We start from the raw sequence: 20152 nt of genomic DNA on the forward strand, positions 1-20152 counted from the left end.
AGGGGGTGCTTATGGGGGGGGGGGAGTTGCCGCCGTGGGGAACGGGCCGAGCAGGGGACGCTAGCCAGTGGTGGGCAAGGGATGGGTTATGGCTAATCGGCAGGGGAGGGGGGCAAGTAGCCCTCTGATCCGGCTGATAACCTGGAATGTGAGGGGGCTGAATGGGCCGGTCAAACGGGCCCGGGTGTTTGTGCACTTGAAGGGGCTGAAGGCGGATGTGGCCATGCTCCGAGACACACCTGAAAGTGGCGGACCAGGTTCGGCTGAGGAAGGGATGGGTGGGCCAAGTATTTCGCTCAGGGCTGGATGAGAAGAGTAGGGGGGTGGCGATCCTGGTGGGGAAGAAGGTGACGTTTGAGGCGTTAAATGTGGTGGCTGACAGTGGCGGGAGGTATGTGATGGTGAGTGGTGCAGGGGGAGCGGGTGGTGTTGGTGAATGTTTACACCCCAAATTGGGACGGTGCGGGGTTTATGCGGCTCATGTTGGGCCGCATTCTGGACCTGGAGGTGGGGGGCCTGATCATGGGGGGGGGGGGGGGGGGGGGGGGTGAGGGGGACTTCAACACAGTACTGGATCCCCCATTGGATCGATCCAGGTCCCGGACGGGTAGGAGGCCGGCGGCGGCTAAGGTGTTGAGGGGATTTATGGACCAGATGGGGGGGATGGATCCCTGGAGGTTTGCGAGGCCAAGGGCCTATTCGAGGATTGATTTTTTTTGTCTTGAGCAGGGGGCTGGTTTCGAGGGTGGAGGATGTTGAATACTCTGCCATTGCCATTTCAGATCATGCCCCGCACTGGGTGGACCTCGGGCTGGGGGAAGAGAGGAACCAACGTCCGCTCTGGCGCTTGGAGGTGGGGCTGCTGGCAGATGAGGAGGTGGCCGAGAGGGTTCGGGGGTGTATTGAGAGGTACCTTGAGGCCAACGACAATGGGGAGGTCCGAGTGGGGATGGTCTGGGAGGCATTGAAGGCGGTGATTAGAGGGGAGTTGATTTCCATCCGAACCCATAGGGAGAGCGGGGAGCAGAGAGAGAGGAGAGACTGATAGGGGAGATGGTGAGGGTGGATAGGAGATATGCGGAGGCTCCGGAGGAGGGATTGCTGGGGGAGAGGCGTAGCCTTCAGGCCAGGTTCGACCTATTGACTACCAGAAAGGCGGAAGCTCAGTGGAGGAAAGCACAGGGGGCGGTGTATGAATATGGGGAAAAGGCGAGCAGGATGCTGGCACACCAGCTCCGAAAGCGGGACGCGGCCAGGGAGATCGGGGGAGTGACGGATAGAGCTGGGAAGGTGGTGCGGAGGGGGGTAGATGTTAATGGGGTCTTCAGGGACTTCTATGGGGAATTGTACCGGTCGGAGCCCCCGGTGGAGGGGGGTGGAATGGGGAGCTTCTTGGACAAGCTGCGATTTCCGAGGGTGGAGGAGGAGCAGGTGGAGGGACTGGGGGCGCTGATCGAGCTGGAGTAGTTTGTGAAAGGCATAGGGAGCATGCAGTCGGGGAAGGCGCCGGGGCCGGATGGGTTTCCGGCGGAATTTTATAAAAGGTATGCGGATCTGTTGGGCCCCCTGTTGGTCCGGACCTTTAACGAAGCAAGGGAGGGGGGGGGGGGGGGGGGCTTTGCCCCCAACTATGTCACGGGCACTGATTTCCTTGATCCTTAAGCGGGACAAGGACCCTCTGCAGTGTGGGTCATATAGGCCGATCTCGCTGCTAAATGTAGACGGCAAGCTGCTGGCAAAGATCCTAGCCACAAGAATAGAGGATTGTGTGCCGGGGGTCATTCATGAGGACCAGACGGGATTTGTGAAGGGAAGGCAGTTGATTACAAACGTACGAAGGCTTCAACGTTATTATGATGCCGGCTGTGGAAGGGGAGGCGGAGATAGTGGTGGCATTAGATGCGGAGAAGGCCTTTGATAGGGTTGAGTGGGGGTATCTGTGGGAGGTGTTGGAGAGGATTGGTTTTGGGGAGGGGTTTGTCCGTTGGGTGAGGTTGGTCTATGAGGCCCCGATGGCGAGTGTAGCCACGAATAGGAGGAGGTCGGAGTACTTTCGGCTGTACCGGGGGACGAGACAGGGGTGTCCCCTGTCCCCCTTGCTCTTTGCGTTGGCAATTGAGCCCCTGGCCATAGCGTTGAGGGAGTCAGGGAACTGGAGGGGTCTGGTGCGGGGTGGGGAGGAGCATCGAGTGTCGCTTTATGCGGACGACCTGTTGCTGTATGTGGCAGACCCAGTGGGGGGGATGCCGGAGGTGATGAGGATTCTTAGTGAATTCGGGGGCTTCTCTGGGTATAAGCTGAACCTGGGCAAGAGCGAGTTGTTCGTGGTGCACCCGGGGGATCAGGAGGAGGGGGTTGGTAGGCTCCCACTGAAGCAGGCAAGGAAGAGCTTTAAGTACCTAGGAGTCCAGGTGGCTGGGAGCTGGGGGGGCCTGCACAAGCTCAACCTCACAAGGTTGGTGGAGCAGATGGAGGAGGAGTTCAAAAGGTGGGATATGTTACCGCTGTCACTGGCGGGGAGGGTGCAGTCCGTTAAGGTGACGGTGCTCCCGAGGTTTTTGTTCCTGTTCCAGTGCCTCCCCATCCTTATCCCGAAGGCCTTTTTTAGGAGGGTCAACATGAGTATTACGGGATTTGTGTGGGCGCATGGGACTCTGAGAGTGAGAAGAGTGTTCCTGGAACGTGGCAGGGATAGGGGGGGGGGGCTGGCGTTGCCCAACCTCTGTGGGTACTATTGGGCTGCCAACGCAGCGATGGTGCGTAAGTGGGTAATGGACGGGGAAGGGGCAGCATGGAAGAGGATGGAGGTGGCGTCCTGTGTGGGCACGAGCTGGAGGCGCTGGTAACGGCGCCATTGCCGCTCCCTCCAACGAGGTATACCACGAGCCCGGTGGTGGCGGCTACCCTCAAATTTGGGGGCAATGGAGACGGCATGGGGAGAAGTGGGGGGCTCGATGGAGGCCCCGATACGGGGGAACCATCGGTTTGTCCCAGGGAGCATTGATGGCAGATTTCTGGGCTGGCACAGGGTAGGGGTTAGGAGGTTGAGGGACCTGTTTGTGGAGGGGAGGTTCGCGAGCTTGGAGGAGTTAGAGGGGAAGTTTGGGCTCCCCCGGGGAACATGTTTAGGTACATGCAGGTTAGGGCGTTTGCCAGGCGACAGGTGGAGGGGTTCCCCTTGCTGCCCCCACGTGGGGTACGGGACAGGGTGCTCTCGGGGGTGTGGGTTGGAGGAGGGAGGATTTCGGACACATACCGCGTAATGCAGGAGGTAGATGAGGCCTCGGTGGAGGAACTGAAGGGGAAATGGGAAGATGAGCTGTGTGAGGAGATTGAGGAGTGGACGTGGGCTGATGCCCTGGAGAGAGTAAATTCCTCCTCTTCCTGTGCGAGGCTTAGCCTTATACAGTTTAAGGTGCTGCGTAGGGCCCACATGATTGGGACGAGGATGAGTAGGTTTTTCAGGGGCGAATTCAGGTGTGCTAGGTGCTCGGGGAGCCCAGCAAATCACGCCCATATGTTTTGGGTGTGCCCAGCGCTGGGGGAGTTTTGGAAGGGGGTAGCAAGGACGGTGTCGAGGGTGGTGGGATCCAGGGTCAAGCCAAGCTGGGGACTCGCAATTTTTGGGGTTGCAGTGGGGCCGGGAGTGTAGGAGGCGAAAGAGGCCGGTGTTCTGGCCTTTGCGTCCCAAGTAGCCCGGCGGAAGATCTTGCTCCAATGGAAGGATGCGAGAAAGAAATTGAAGAAATCGGATTGAAGAAAGAAAGAAGAAATAATAAGTCGTCAGAGGATGGGAAAAGCAGCTTGGAAGAAAACCTGGGTTGTCGTTGAATGAGAAGGCCAGAAAAAGCGCTGACAAGATGACGGATGCCGGACCGCATGGTGGGGCCACACTACTTACGGTGGAAAAGATGACCGAGGTGATGGCAGTGGAGTTGGAAAAGCAGTTTGAGAGGCACATGGAGGCTATGAGGAAGAAAACGGTGGTCGCATTGAAATTGTTGGTGGGGGAGTCAATCGCCCCAGTGAGAGCAGCTGGGGTCATCCAGGGGTCACTCGGCTCACCCACTACATCAGAGCCCGAAACCTGCCTTTCTCCAACGAGGAGGTAAAAGCAGTCACCAGGGACTGCCCGATCTGTGCGGAGTGCAAACCGCACTTCTATAGACCAGACAGGGCCCACCTGGTCAAAGCTTCTAGGCCCTTTGAACGCCTTGCGATCGATTTCAAAGGGCCACTCCCCTCCACTAACAAGAACATTTATTTCCTCAACATCATCGCTGAGTTCTCCCAATTCCTTTTTGCCATTCCATGCCATGATATGACCTCCCACACAGTCATTAGGGCCCTGCATACTGTCTACACCCTGTTCGGTTTCCCCAGCTACGTGCACAGCGACCGGGGTTCGTCCTTTATGAGCGACGAGCTGCATCAGTACCTGCTCGACAAGGGCATCGCCTCGAGTAGGACTACCAGCTACAACCCCAGGGGGAACGGACAGGTGGAGAGGGAGAACGCAACGGTCTGGAAGACAGTCCTACTGACCCTCCCGTCTAGAAAACTCCAAGTCTTCCAATGGCAAGAAGTCCTCCCAGACGCGCTCCACGCTATCAGATCCCTCCTCTGTACAGCTACAAATCAAACCCCTCACGAGCGACTCTTCATTTTTTCTAGGGGCACTACCACGGGAGTCTCACTTCCGGCGTGGCTGAGGATACCAGGCCCGGTCCTCCTGAGGAAGCACGTCAGGGGGCACAAAACTGATCCCCTTGTTTAAAAGGTGCGCCTCCTCCATTCCAACCCCCAGTATGCATTTGTGGAGTTCCCAGACGGTCGCCAGGACACAGTATCCCTTCGGGACCTGGCACCCGTTGGATCCAGCCCCCCCCACTGAGGAACCCCTTATCCCGTTCCCTATGCTGCCGATCCCTCGCACCCCCGATTCCGCAAGCTCACCCCACCGGTTCCACGCGTCAGAACCAGCCCGCCCCCAGTCTCCGGTCGAGCCAGAGGTGTATAAAGTTCGGACGGGACCCACCCCAGAGTCTGCCATCGTACCCCAGCTCTCAACACCCACCCAGCCACCGCAAGAGGCTGCAACCCCGGTGCTCCGCAGATCGAAAAGAACAATTCGTCCACCGGACAGACTAACTCGGTGAGCCACCACCCCCGCCGGACTCGATTTTTTTCACAGGGGGTGAATGTGGTGAATGTGATTCACACCGGATTATAATCTGTATATACATGTGTCTATATTGTAAGTGCAGTTTCACTACCTGTCCTCCATGGGGAGTAGCTCTGGGAATGCTTGAGAGTTGTACGGGACTTCTCCCTTGGCTCCGCCCAGGACTCCTCTCCCGGGAGCTGCTGTATAAAGATCAGTGCCACAGGGTCAGCCGGCCAGTTCACCGAAAGTTCAACGGCTAACAGGCTGGCTCTGTTGTAAGTATATTAAAACCGCTATTCTAATTCTACAAACGCGTGTCAGTAGAATTGTTGGTTCCAACAGTATCAGAAGGCAAAATTGAAGACCTGGAGGTGGAGATGGATTAAGTCATCTAAGTGGGAGCAACGTTAGGAGAGAGTTCCTCAAATATGGAGATTGGAAATCAGCATAAGAAGACGAGTTTTTGTTGGTTCACGATGGGGCGATGGGTTGTTGATAAATTCATGGAATCTGCTTTGGTTGCATTTGTCATTTACTTTGGAGTGGTGTGTCTGTCAAGCATCTGCCTAGTAAATGACATGCACTGCATACTTATCCAAAACATTAGTGTGTAAGATAAATATAGTAATTTGTCTTGTCTTTCGGAAACTGAATGTGTCAGTAAAAATATGGCCGGGGCACAGGAATAGTGAATATTTCAATAATATTCTTGCTCTCCTATTGTAGTCCTTCCAACCCTTTTGCCTATCGTAAGATAGTTCATTTTTCTTGTTGAATAAATGTTTTATTCTTTGTGATTAAAAGTTCATTAGCAGACTCCTGTGAATTTCCCCAGTCACTTATCTGGCAAGTTTTCAAGCCAAGGTTCCCGCTAGAATCTGACCTGTCCACCAGTAACATGATGTGGAGATGCCGGCGTTGGACTGGGGTGAGCACAGTAAGAAGTCTTACAACACCAGGTTAAAGTCCAACAGGTTTGATTCAAACACGAGCTTTCGGAGCGCAGCTCCTTCACCTGAGGAAGGAGCTGCGCTCCGAAAGCTCGTGTTTGAATCAAACCTGTTGGACTTTAACCTGGTGTTGTAAGACTTCTTACCAGTAACATCAGCAGGGATTGTACCAAACTGCAGTTTGTCCCTTTTATGTCATATTTGTCCTTTATTGTCTCCCTTGGTTACTTCATGAGAATATATTAAGTGTTATATAGTGAATGATGTGGAGATGCCTGCGTTGGACTGGGGTGGGCACAGTAAGTCTCACAACACCAGGTTAAAATCCAGCAGGTTTATTTGGAACCACAAGTTTTTGGAATGTCGCTCCTTCATCAGGTGAGTGAAGAGGTAGGTTACATAAACACAGCATATAAAGACAAAGCCAATGATACTTTGAATGCAAGTCATTGCAGGTAATTAAATCTTTACGGGCAGTGCGACTGGAGAGAGGGATAATCACAGGTTAAAAAGGTGTAAATTGTCTCAAGCCAGGACAGTTGGTAGGATTTTGCAAGCCCAGATTAGATGGTGGGGGGTTAAATGTAGTGAGACAATTGTATCCGAGTTTCTGGTATCTAACCTTATAGTTCAGTTTACTGTTCGCCCAATAAAAATCTGAACCGCCAAAACATGTATGAACAACAGTCACAGTGGTTAGCACTGCTGCCTCACTGCGCTGAGGTTCCAAGTTCGATCCCGGTTCTGGGTCACTGTCCGTGTGAAGTTTGCATATTCTCCCCATGTTTGCGTGGGTTTTGCCCCCAGAACCCAAAGATGTGAAAGACAGGTGGATTGGCCATGCTAAATTGGCCCTTAATTGGAAAAAATGTCTTGGATACTCTAAATTTATTTTTTAAAAACATGTAAGAACAGGCATTATCAGGCCTGTCAATCAGCAGTTGCAGGGTGACTGCTTGTTGCTAGCATACCTCTATAATACCAGCAGTTGGCCTTTCTGGGTTTTGCTGGTGCAGTTCGGTTGGAATTTTCAATTGTGCGGTGTGGCCGCCGAGCGGCGCTGGCGGCCGGAGCTGCAGTTCAACGGCGTGGCCGCGGGATGCCGCTGCTGAGGGCGGTGTTTGTTCGGTTGTCAATGGCAGGCAGGTTTGTTTACTTCCGGGTCGGTGGCTGCCCCCCCCACCCCGCCCCCTAACACAACCCCCGGCACGGGAGCCGGTGCTGGAGCGATGGCGGCGGAGCCGGAGTCGGAGGGAGAGGAGGTGCCGGGTGAGTGACAGACAGACAGACGGAGAGAGTGTCTGTCTCGGGGCCGTAATACCGATCTGAGCTGTGAGTGAGGATATCAAATAGGGTGATCAGACCTGGTGGATGAAGAAGTTAGTGGGTGAGTGGAGGGCGGGTTTGATGGAGCAGCTGGGATCTTTCCGTGCCCTCAGGTGTTGGTAAGTGACAGGAAAGCAGTGGTGGAAGGTGTGGGAGTTCAGGCAGGAGGAAGGAGAAGGAACTCGGAAGGTGATATGGATTTTTGGAGTAAGTGGTACCCCCAAAGGTGAGGATGATTAATTGAAACATACAGAAGGAGGCTATTCCGCCTGTTGCATCAGTGCCAGCTCTTATAATAATAATGTAATAATCTATTATTACATAAGTAGGCTTATATTAACACTGCAATGAAGTTACTGTGAAAATTCCCTCGTCGCCACATTCTAGTGCCTGTTCGGGTACACAGAGGGAGAATTCAGAATGTCCACTTCTCACCAACAGCATGTCTTTCGGGACTTGTGCAAGGAAACCGGAGCACCCGGAGGAAACCCATGCAGACACGGGTGGTACGTGCAGAGTCCGCATAGACATTATGTAACCAAGCAGGAATCAAACCCGAGACCCTGGTATTACAAAGCAACAGTTCTAACCACTGTGCTCCCGTGCCACCCTCTTTTGAAAAACAGACCAGTTAGTCCCACTTCACTACTCTTTTCCCATAATTCTCCATTTTTTCTCCCCCCCCCCCCCCCCCCCCCCCCAGGTAGCTATTAAATCTGTGCCCAATACCCCTGAGTAGTTTGCACTGTCTCTGAGGACATGACTCCAATCCATGGGACACACAAAGGTATAAGTTTTAGGCTAAAGGGAAAATGGACACCAAGGGGAAGATTTTCACTGTAGTGAAGTTTCTCTTTACACATTTCCGACAAATAAAGAATAGAATTCATCCATCATTGAAATCACATAGGGGGTATAATGCTGCAACATGTGTCATGTGGTTGCGAAAAAGAAAGAGCCAGGCTTTTCTTTTGGTAAATATGGTATTTCATGCTAAAAAGCAGAATTATAATTTTATTTTGCTCCAGTGATTCAAAGAAAGACATTAAGTTAACCAATGTTATTTGAACTGCCCATTTGTAATCTTCTTGTGGAACAAGTGCTTGTTTTTAGATTAACATGCAAATTGTATAAAGGCTGTCCAAACCATCTGTGTAGCCTGAGAAGCAATGGTTTAGTTCTTCATTCAGCTGTTTTCCTGTCTCCGTATCAGCCACTTTATAGGAGAGTTTCTTTATTGGATGAACTGTATTTTGTGCTGCAGAAGCAGTGTTCTCTCTCTCTCTCTGCCCCCTGCTTCGGTTCTGCTTCGCATCTTCTGCTTGTTTGTTGGGAAATAAAGGGTGATGGAGGAGGATGCAATGTTAACTTTCATAGGGAAACTGAATATTTAGAGTCATAGCATCTTGCAGAACAGAAGGAGGCTATTCAGCCCATCATGTCTTTTTTAAAGGCCAATCAAATTATTGCCACTCTGCTCTTTTCTCACAGCTGAGCAACGTTTTCTTTTTAAGTATTTTTTCAGTTCCCATATGAAAGTTAACATTGAATCGTCCTTATCGCCCTTTCAGGCAGTGCATTCAGATCAGAATTCACCGTGTAAAAAATAATTCTCCTCATCTCACTCTGATTCTTTTGCCAATTGTCTTACATTTGGATGCTTTTGTTACTTACCCACCACTAGTGGATACAGAATAAATAAGGATCAACCATCAGAAACTGTCATAATTTTGATCAATGCATTTACTCTTTAGGTTTCTCCACTTTGAGCACTTTTGGTTTCTTTAGTCACTCTAAATAACCAAAGTACCTCATCTGTGTTATCATTTTGGTCAATCTGTACTCGATTCCTTCCAAGTGGTGTCTGGAATTAGACACTCCATCAGAAATAAGCTGATTATTTATAAAGGCTTGGCATCATTTCCTTGCTTTTGTGCTCCTGGCTTGTATTCTTTTCTTAAATAAATGTAAAGTGCCCAATTCTCCTTTTTCCAATTAAGGTGCAATCCACCTACTCCTGCACATCTTTGCGTTGTGGGGGTAAGACCCACGCAAACACGGGGAGAATGTGCAAACTCCACACGGACATTGACCTGGGGCTGGGATCGAACCTGGGTCGTCGGCACTGTGCCACCCTCCTGGTTTCTATTTCTAAAGCCTATACGCTTTATCAGTTTGACTTGTCGGTGGTAAAGATTTGTGTATTTGAACCTCGCGGTTTCTTTCTTCTTGCACCCCTTTAAAATTGAACATTTATTTCATCTTGTTTCTTCTCGACCTGCCTTCCAGTTTGCATCAATCATACTTCTGCCATTCAATATCATTATGGGGCGGCGGTGGCATAGCGGTATTGTCGCTGGACTATTAATCCAGAGACCCAGAATAATGCTTTGGGGACCCAGTTTGAATCCCGCCATGACAGATGGTGAAATTTGAATAGAAATCTGGAATGGAAAGTCTAATGATGACCATGAAACCATTGTCGGAAAAATCCATCTGGTTCACATATGTCCTTGAGGGAAGGAAATCTGTCGTCCTTATTTGATCTGGCCTACATGTGACTCTCGATCCTTAGCATTGTGGTTGGCAATAAATGCTGACCTAGCCAGCAATGGCCACATCCCATGAATGAAATTTTAAAAAAATTGCGAAGTGTCTTTACCAGTCTGTTTATGCCTTCAGGTTTGTTACCATCACACTATTTATTTATCCACAAGACTCTCTTTCCACTCCCTTATTCCAACTTTACCCAACATCTAATCTTGAAGAGCCACAATTTCTTCAAATTAAACTTCGGAAAGACAAAAGCCAACATCATCAGTCAGAAACTCTGGCCACTGATTTCACTCCCTTTCTCGGTAACTGTCAGGCTGAATCAAACAATTTCCCACCTGAGGACCCTATTGGACTTTGAACTGAACTCCCAACCCCATATGCTCTCGATCAAAAAAGTTGCTTCCTTTCATCTCTGCCTCTTCCTGAGTAATTTATTGCAAAAAACTCTCATGCATCATGCCTTTGTCACTTGCAGATTTGACTATTTCAAGACTCAAATTCTACTACTCAATTTCATCTGTGACTATGCCCTCAGCCCAGCAACAAGCCTTAGTCAAAAATCAACCACATCCTCACTGACCTGCATTGATTTCCAACTTAAATTGAAATTTCACATCGCTGTGCTGAGATGCCTTGATGGCATTGGCCCTTATGTCAATAACAGAGGTTGAGGGGCGACCTGATAGAGGTCTACAAAATTATGAGGGGCATAGACAGAGTGGATAGTCAGAGGCGTTTCCCCAGTGTAGAGGGGTCCATTACTAGGGGGCATAGGTTTAAGGGGCAAGATTTGGAGGAGATGTACCAGGCATGTTTTTTTACACAGAGGGTAGTGGGTGCCTGGAACTCACTGCCGGAGGAGGTGGTGGAAGCAGGGACGATAATGACGTTTAAGGGGCATCTTGACAAATAATGAATAGGATGGGAATAGAGGGATACGGACCCAGGAAGTGTCAAAGATTTAAGTTTAGACGGGCAGCATGGTCGGCACGGGCTTGGAGGGCCGAAGGGCCTGTTCCTGTGCTGTACTGTTCTTTGTTCAACCCTCTCTCTGACCCCTTCATTCCTCTGACTCTGGTGTCAATTTAAAAGGATATATTTTTATTCTCCTCTTCATTTTCCACTTTTTAATCAAATATATGACCAACAATAACAAATACAACAGCAATCCCCCAACCAGTGTCCCCTCCAACATACAAACCCAAACATCACCCCTACATCCCAAATACAAACAAGAAAGACCAACAAAAGAGAATCCACGGTCATCCCATACATGGTAAACAATGAACAGTATACTCAACCCTCCCCCCCCCACTCGTACTCCTCTCCCCTAATGTTCAATGGCATACAATTCTTGAAAGTACAAGATGAACAATGCCCATGAATTGTAGAACCCTTCCATCCTCCCCCTCAACTCAAACTCACCTTCCCCAGTAGGAAGTCTTACAACACCAGGTTAAAGTCCAACATATTTGTTTCAAACACTAGCTTTCGGAGCACTGCTCCTTCCTCAGGTGAAGGAGCAGTGCTCCGAAAGTTAGTGTTTGAAACAAACATGTTGGACTTTAACCTGGTGTTGTAAGACTTCTTACTGTGCTCACCCCAATCCAACGCCGGTATCGCCACATCTTGTCCTAAATGTCAGTGATCGTGGGTTTGGAAGGCGTGGTTTAAGGAGTCTTGTAGATAGTATACCCTGCTACCTCTGTTTGTTGGTGGTGAAAGTAGTGAATGACTGAGAAAGCAGAATCTCCACATCATGGTCACCTTCCCCAGGTCAACAATGCCAGCAGGTCCCCCCACCAAGCTGAGGCACAGGGCGGAGAAACTGACCGCCACCCCAACGGGACCCGCCTTCGGGCAATCAGCGACGCAAAGGCTAAGCCATCTGCCTCCGCACCTGCCTGCAGCCTGGGCTGGTCCAACACACTGAAAATGGCTTCTATGGGCCTGGTTTCAAACCCTCACATGCACCACCCACAAGCTAACCTTTAAAACCCTTCCTCCAATACCCCTCCAGTTTCGGGCCGGACCAAAACATGTGAACATGATTTGCAGGGCTCGTCCAGTGCGCTCACACACATCCTCACCCGCTCAAAGAGTCGGCTCATCCTCGCCCTCATGAGGTGTGCCCCAATCTCGCACACCAAGGTTGAACCCACGCTGCTGGAATTGTTCTCCATTACAAGCCAGCTGTTTAGCCCACTGTACTAAACCACCCACTTGGCTTTAATCACCTCCCAAGGATACTTGTCCTCCCCCAGAATCTTCCCATAAATTGCCGACACTGCCCCCCTTCTCCATTCTCCCTGTCGTCAATACCTCTTCCAACAATGTGGAGGCTGGCGCTATCGGGAAGTTCTGAACATCCCTCCCAGCAAATCCTGGATCTGCAATACTTCCCCCTGCCCCAGTCTATATTTCTCCCCCAACTCCTCCAGCCTCGCAAGACAACCTCCCAGGAACAGGTCTTTTAATACCTGACTCCCCTCCTGCCATCTCCGAAACCTCCCAGCTTCCCTGGCTCAAACCTTTGGTTCCCCCGAATTTGCATCTCTCTTAACCCCGCCCACTATTTAAAGTGCTGCCTCAACTGCCTCCAAATCTTCAGCGTTGCCACCACCACCAGGATATTTAAACGGGGCCATCGGGAGTGCTGACTCTGATGTCGTATACATCCTCCTCTTATGTTTGCACATCAGTTGTACTCTCAGTTGTCTACACCCTGCGTTCCAAAACTCTCTCCCTAAGCCTCTCTAACTTCCATGTTCCTTTCATCCTCTGAGACTCTTTTTGAGACCTGCCTTTTTAAAACCACATCTTTTGTCACCTGCACTCAGTGGGTGCAATTTTCCCAAAATTGCTAGTGCTGGATTAGGCGTGAAAAGCTGTGTGAAACTTGCTGGCTTCACAGCTGCCTTTTGTGCCTCTGTGTAATTTCAAAGTGCTGCCGTAGATCACACAGCCAGCTGGAGGTATGGGGCCTTAACACGCTATCAAAGCTTGGATCTCAAAGTTAAATTAAAGGCCCCCCTCCCCCCATGGAGAAGGTGACCACCTCCATGAAGGCTGGGATCGCCCCAAGCATCTGCTCCCTCTCCCCACCGCAATGCCACCTAATCACTGCGCACCACCGTGCCGGCAACTGCTGGAAAGATTGAGGGGAAATGTGGGGGTAGTGGGGGCAAGGTATGGTCCAGCATTGAAAGTGCTGGTAAAAATAGACATTGGCCCGTTATCTCCTGACTCCCCAGTGTCGGATTTGTGGAGGACACTAGGATGTGCTGGGAATCCCTCTCGGAGATTCACAGGTCAAGTTTTATGCGGTAATTGTCCAGAAGTGCTAATTTCCCCTGGACAATTGAGCTGGACTGGGAACCATCTGACAAGCTGATTTGAATCGCTCATTTTGGATGTTTCTGCCAGCTTCACACCAACTCTGAAAGAGTTGGAACATTCCTTTTTTTCAAAATTTAGAGTTGTCAATTATTTTTCCTTTCCAATTAAAGTTGAATTTAGTGTGGCCAATCCACCTAACCAACACATCTTTGGTTGTGGGGGTGAAACCCACGCAGACATGGGGAGATTGTGCAAACTCCACACGGACAGTGACCCGGGGCCGGGATTCGAACCTGGGTCCTTGGTGCCAGCCCCAGTGCTAACCACTGCGCTGCCACATGCCACCCTCCTCCAAGACATTCCTGAACCCCAGCCATATGGACTCCCCAGCCTGCAGGCCTGACTGTAAGCTTCCGCCCCTCCTCCCGATCCATTCCAGACCACTGAGCAGACCCATAACTCCCTTCAGACGGACCCAACTGTATTTTCAGGATATTCTATTTTTATTTTGAAGTCGTGAAGGTGACATCAATTGGTGCAGCGGTAGTTAAGATATTGATGGTCACTTGATGGTGGGAGAAGCAAGAAAATACATTAAAAGGAACACTTGGAACAGGACTATATAATTTATTGGTTTGAAAGTGGATTAGATGTTGAAGGTATTGCTGTCAATTTCAGATTTCTTAAAAGTTTTCTTCTGGTATTCGAGGGGTTGTTTTCTGTCTTGCTTATTATGTTAATTCAATCATTTCTTTTGGTTAACTATGTTTTTATTTCTGGAATCCCATCTTAGTTTTCTTCGGATCACTTCTCATCTTTGCTGAGTAATAACTATTAACTCTACATCAACACCAAGTTTACCTTTAGCATTTGTATCCTCTGTTAAGAATAGCTTATATAGTATTTGGCTGTTTTAGTTTTGATTTGTCTATGTTTTAGATCAGTGATACGCAGCCTAGATTCGTGAATGAACCACATGAGGGGCCCATCTTCATCTCAGTGGGCCGCAAGGTTGAAATCGGGCATCTTCACTAATCCATAACCCCATGAATCAGATCAAATACATTTTTTAAAAATAGTTTTTATTGGAATTTTTTACAGAAAATATAAAATATAACAACAAACAATGAAATGCAACAAAATAACCCATAACAACTGTAACACCCCCCCAGTCCGTATCAACGCATGTATCATATCCCCCCCCCAACCCCCAACCCCAACAAGAGAACTTAAAAATAAATTAAAATTAAATAACAAACATAGTCATCGTCTCCCCCCCCTTTTCCCGCCCCCTTCCCCCCTCCCCCCCCCGGGTTGCTGCTGCTACTGTCCCAGTACCTTATCGTTGAGCCAGAAAGTCGAGGAAAGGTTGCCACCGCCTAAAGAACCCTTGTACCGATCCTCTCAGGGCGAATTTGACCTTCTCTAGCTTAATAAAACCTGCCATGTCATTGATCCAGGTCTCCACGCTTGGTGGCCTCGCATCCTTCATTGTAGCAAAATCCTTCGCCGGGCTACTAGGGACGCAAAGGCCAAAACACCGGCCTCTTTCGCCTCCTGCACTCCCGGCTCCACCCCAACCCCAATCAGATCAAATACATGTCGAATATTTTCTAACGTGTTGCAGAAAATGCTTAATTAATAATATATTAATAGAAACTTTCACCAACTTCAAAGAGATATTTGAGTGCAGAGGGAGTGTACGGCTCTCATAGTCAAATGTGTGAGCAATCAGCAATCACTTGCTCTTGCTTATACGTGCGTATCGCTTTAGCATACTGGTAGAAAAAAAATCTAGCAAAAATAAATCACACCGAATAGGGCAACCCTGAATGTGGGCAGCAGTCAACAAAATGTTTCGTGGGCCATACTCAGAACCCAGGTGGGCCACATTTGGCCCTGGGCCGCAGGGTGCCCACCACTGCTTTAGATAGATTCCTGTATCTATGCCTGGCTGTAGTTGAGGAATGGGTCAATGCTATTCAGGACATGAAGGACTCTATTTTCTTCTTCAAATCATGTTGTGGCTCTTTCCCACCATCTGAGAAGGCGGACCTCAGTTTAACTACTATCCAAAAGACAGCACCTCCTGCAGTACAGCATCATTGTGAAATTTTTAAGGACATTAATACTTTGATTATAATGTTGCTTTTCATGACTGAACATATTCCCTCTTGGGTTTATTTCTAGAGACTTTTTATTGATCTTATTTCTTACATTGGTTATACTGGGTCGAATTCTCCGGTCTCGTCCGTGGCGGGACCCATTGCGAGTGAGAACAGAAACTTTGGTGTTCCAGCCAAAACTCTCTGCACTTTCCAGCAGCACCGGAAAATCTCAGCCTCGCACAGGACGGAAAGTTCGTCCATAGCGGAGGGAACAAGTGGCGTAGCAAAAGTTAATGCTGTTCAAGAACCAGATTGCCCTTTTCAAAAACAATTATAAATTTTTGCCTGCCAATGTTTTCTGTAAAATGCCAGTTTAGAAATTATTAATTGCAAAAAGATCCTGGACACCCCTCCCGCCCCACTCTGCCCTGCCCAACTCACCTAGAATTTCATAGAATTTACAGTGCAGAAGGAGGCCATTCGGCCCATCGAGTCTGCACCGGCTCTTGGAAAGAGCACCCTACCCAAGCCCACACCTCCACCCTATCCCCATAACCCAGTAACCCCACCCAACACTAAGGGCAATTTTGGATACTAAGGACAATTTAGCATGGCCAATCCACCTAACCTGCACATCTTTGGACTGTGGGAGGAAACCGGAGCACCCGGAGGAAACCCACGCACACACGGGGAGGATGTGCAGACTCCGCACAGACAGTGACCCAAGCCGGAATCGAACCTGGGACCCTGGAGCTGTGAAGCAATTATGCTATCCACAATGCTACCGTGCTGCCCTTACCCACAAAATTCCAGTTGTTCCTGGGGATTCCTGGTCCTCAAACTTTGGAAAGACAGTATCAATGATCCAGAAGGTAATATGGAAACAAGTGTTTTCATTCAGCCTGAGGGCATTGTTAACATGGGTTGTCACTTGAGTAACACATTGTGCTCTTTTCCCAGCCTGGCAACAACTCTGCAATCCAAAGACTAATGTACTTACCACTTCCAAGTCTTGCTGCATGGTTTAACAACATTGTATCTCACTAATGTTTATCAGAAACTCCTTGACTGAACGGACACCAAGTAAGAATGAATCACATGGTCGTGATGCAACATGACCAATCATCTGATGTCCTCAAATTATTCAAAATGAAAAATAGTCGCGTTTATATGACTGTGGTGTAGTTCCTCCAAGTTGTCATCTGGAATTAGATGGGCCGCACATAATGCTATTTTGCTGGAATTGCTTATACACAGAAAGAATCGACATTCATGTCATGACTTTCATGGATGCGAATTTGAAAATCATTGGCTTTCATATCTTGAGTATATTGAATTAGCAGAAGTGTACACTTATCTAATTGTCAATACCTACAAGTATATTTTTCAGTGGATTGTGGCTCGCTTCGTTTCTGGGACGAGTGAAGTACATACAATGCTAAAGACTACCTAAATGTTACAAATAAATATTTGAAGGGAGCACTTCATTGTGACTAACTCGACATGTTCTAATTTACAATGTGATGTCTTATGTTATTATGTTACTAGGTAATACTTGTATGCATACTGTATTCTCATGGCACCATGTTTAGTCATGGTCATGTTCTACTAAGCTATTTAATGGCTATCATAAATCAGGGTCATTAGATGCTATCATATAATATTGCATACTGATGCATTGGTTGATGGTTATCTTAACTTGTTGGTGGAAGCGAAACAAAAACAAGGACCACAGAATGATTACTTCCACAGTCTTTTGATGTATCCTGATATAATGTAACAAATGTTAATAATTTATGTTTATGGTTCAGGGTAACATGAGCTCCTCGGTGTACCAGGGAGATTTCAACACTGTGTCATCTTGAATGATACTTTTTAAAAAAGAAATACAGGTTTTCTGACAATTCACCTGCTTTGCTGTTTGTAAAATCTGGCTGGATGCAAAATGGTTGCTGTGTTTGCCTGACAACAGTGACCGTTCTTTGAAGCAATTAAATTGCATGCGAAGCAGATTGAGACATTTTGGCATGTGATGAACCTGTATGCAAATGCAGCACTGTTTAAAGTGACAGAATTTGACTTTATCAACACATTAGCTTTCTGCTCACGAGAAATCAAAGCCCCACGTATGCATTCACTCCTGATTCTTGACAGTTGTGCACAATGAAAAAAATTACTTTTGCAGATGGCAAATTGGTCTCGGTCATTTTATGGGTGCTTTCATATAACTAAGTGGGAAAGAATCTGTGATAACCCTCACGAGGGCCATGGGGGGAACCGCTGATTAATCTCTCCATGGGCTTTGGAGAATATGAGATCTCCTGGTGAGCAGGTGGAGGACCGCCCAGCTGGGATTCGTTAGCAGGACCATTAAATGTCCCAGACTAGGACCGGCAGTTCCCGTTAGTCCTGGCTGGGATGTTTGCTTTATGTGTCGTGGTAGCGGCTTTATTTCCAGTTAAATAAACCAGTTTGGACTTTCACTTTGCGCCTTTTGGAATGATTACATTGGCGACGAGGATCAATCAACGGGATTCTGAGCAGCCTTTTTGAAAACTCCCCGATGACAACTCCGGGTAAGAAACAAAGCAAAAAAGAAAAACCCGGAATACCCTTGTTTGGGAAGCTCAAGCCTTGTGATGGTGATATGGAGGCCTGGCCCCAGCATGCTGAATGCATGCTTTACTTCTGGAGGACAGACAGTAAGGCATCCATTTGACAGCATACGGCGTCCTGACATTCAGCATGATTAAGAGTTTAACGTTGTCCTGCAGCCCTGAGACATTAAAACGTTCAATGAGCTTGTGTATCTAATAGAAAGCATATAACCCACAAGCCATCTGTAGTCTTGCCAGTGTTACCGATTCAACACGCCTGGGAGGACTCCTGGGACCTGTGACACAATTCCTGGCTAGTTTAAGGAAGCTGGCCAAATACTGAGAGTTTTGGCCCATCCCTGACCGAGATGCTATGCCAGCGGCTGTGTGTGGGATCAATAACGTTGCGATACAAAAAAAATTGTTGGCAGTACCTACCCAAGAACTCAAAAGGGCTATAGAATTAGCATCATCTTAGGAGAACGCCAGAAAAGGGGCCCAAGAACTCCAAGGGAAGATGGACACCAGCGTTCCCTCGCCGGTGGGGGGTGGCAAGGCTGCTGTAAGCGTGGCTAAAGGACACTACCCAGGCAAGGCTGCCAGAATCAGAAGTAAACATGCCGCCCAGGCCGGAAACCAAAGCCACTTCGGGCCACTGCCTTGCAAGTCTATCAGCCCGTACAGGATGAAACGAGACATCTAACTGCATCATCATGCATAAGGTACACTTGGTCAACGGTCCATTCCTTAGAAATGGAGATGGACATAGGAACTGCCATTTTCATCGCCGTGAACAGACCATCGGCACTCCGGGTTGCATTTTTTTCCCTCGGCCTGTGAGACATCAGGGCATGTATACACACTGGAACATTTTGATGATTATAGGGACCACCCTTACCTATGGGCAGCAGAGGGCCTGATTCCCCCTCACAGTTGTATGAGGACCAGGACCTAGCCCCTTGGGCAGAGACTGGCTCCAGATGATCAGTCTGGGCTGGCTACAAATTTTAAAATTAGGAACCTGTGCACTGTATGAGTCATGGTAAATACCTCAGGTTATTCCGAGAAGGCCTGGGTAGAATAAAGGGAGACAAGGAAAAAGGATCTATGCTGGACCCCGATGTCCTACCCAAATTATTTGGGACACAGCCAGTCCCATACGCTTTACTTATCAAAGTAGAGACCAACTCAAGTGTTAGAGAGCCTTGAGATAGTACAAACCCGTGCGGTTCGCTGATTGGTCCTGCACCAGTAGTCGCCATCCTTAAACCCATACAAATCGGTCCGCCTTTGCAAGGACTAAGCTAAGGGTAATACAACCTCATGGTTTAAATTGGTACCCCATTCCATGCATAGAGATCTGCCAGGGAGTCCAACCTTCACCAAACTGGACAGGAACCATGTCTACCTCCAGCTGAATTGGGCAGTCATCCAGGAAGTACATGGTAATTAATACCTATAAGGATTTCGCAAATATACGCACATCTGTTCTTTGGAGTCTCATTGGCGTACTCCATTTTTCAATGAATGATGGAAAACATGCAGAACATGGGATGGCACGGTGGTACAGTGGTGAACACTGCTGCCTCGCAGTGCAGGGATCCAGGTTCAACTCCGGCCTTGGGTGACTGTCTGTGTGGAGGTCTGTGCGTTCTCCCCGTATCTGCGTGGGTTTCCTCCAGGTGCTCGGGTTAACTCTCATAGTCCAAAGATGTGCGCCTTAGGTGGATTGGCCATGCCAAATTGCGCCTTAATGCCCAGGTTGTGCAGGTACATTATGGAGTTAAGGGCATAGGGCAGAGTGGATGGGGGGAGTGTAAATGTGTAGAGTGCTCATTCGACGGGTTGGTGCAGACTCGATGGGCCGAATGGCTTCCTCCACTATAAGGATTCTATGATTTTATTTGCCAAGGGCTACCTAAGGAGGAAGATTTGTTTTCTTTATTCGTTCATGGGACGAGGCGGTTGTTGGCTGGGCCAGCATTTATTGTCCAACCCTGAACGCATTTAAGAGTCACCCACATTGCTGTGGGTCTGGAGTCACATGTAGGCCAGACCAGGTCAGGATATTAGATTTCCTTTCCCATATGACAGTGAACCAGATGGGCT

General features: G+C 48.7%; 1 protein-coding gene across 5 annotated transcripts in view; it reads left to right on the forward strand.

The window, feature by feature from the left end:
* Window positions 1–7299: 7299 nt before the first annotated feature.
* Window positions 7300–20152, forward strand: part of rpgra (retinitis pigmentosa GTPase regulator a) — a 92894-nt gene continuing 80041 nt past the window's right edge. For 4 of the 5 annotated variants that reach the window (XM_038802138.1, XM_038802140.1, XM_038802142.1 and 1 more), the window contains exon 1: window positions 7310–7386. In XM_038802138.1, coding sequence (XP_038658066.1) covers window positions 7347–7386 — 40 coding nt within the window. In that variant the 5' untranslated portion in view covers window positions 7310–7346. Of the gene's footprint in view, window positions 7387–20152 lie in introns of all 5 variants that reach the window. The other variant, XM_038802141.1, reaches the window with a different exon arrangement.

This window comes from Scyliorhinus canicula, chromosome 7, assembly GCF_902713615.1.
Source record: "Scyliorhinus canicula chromosome 7, sScyCan1.1, whole genome shotgun sequence".
Lineage (NCBI taxonomy): Eukaryota > Metazoa > Chordata > Chondrichthyes > Carcharhiniformes > Scyliorhinidae > Scyliorhinus > Scyliorhinus canicula.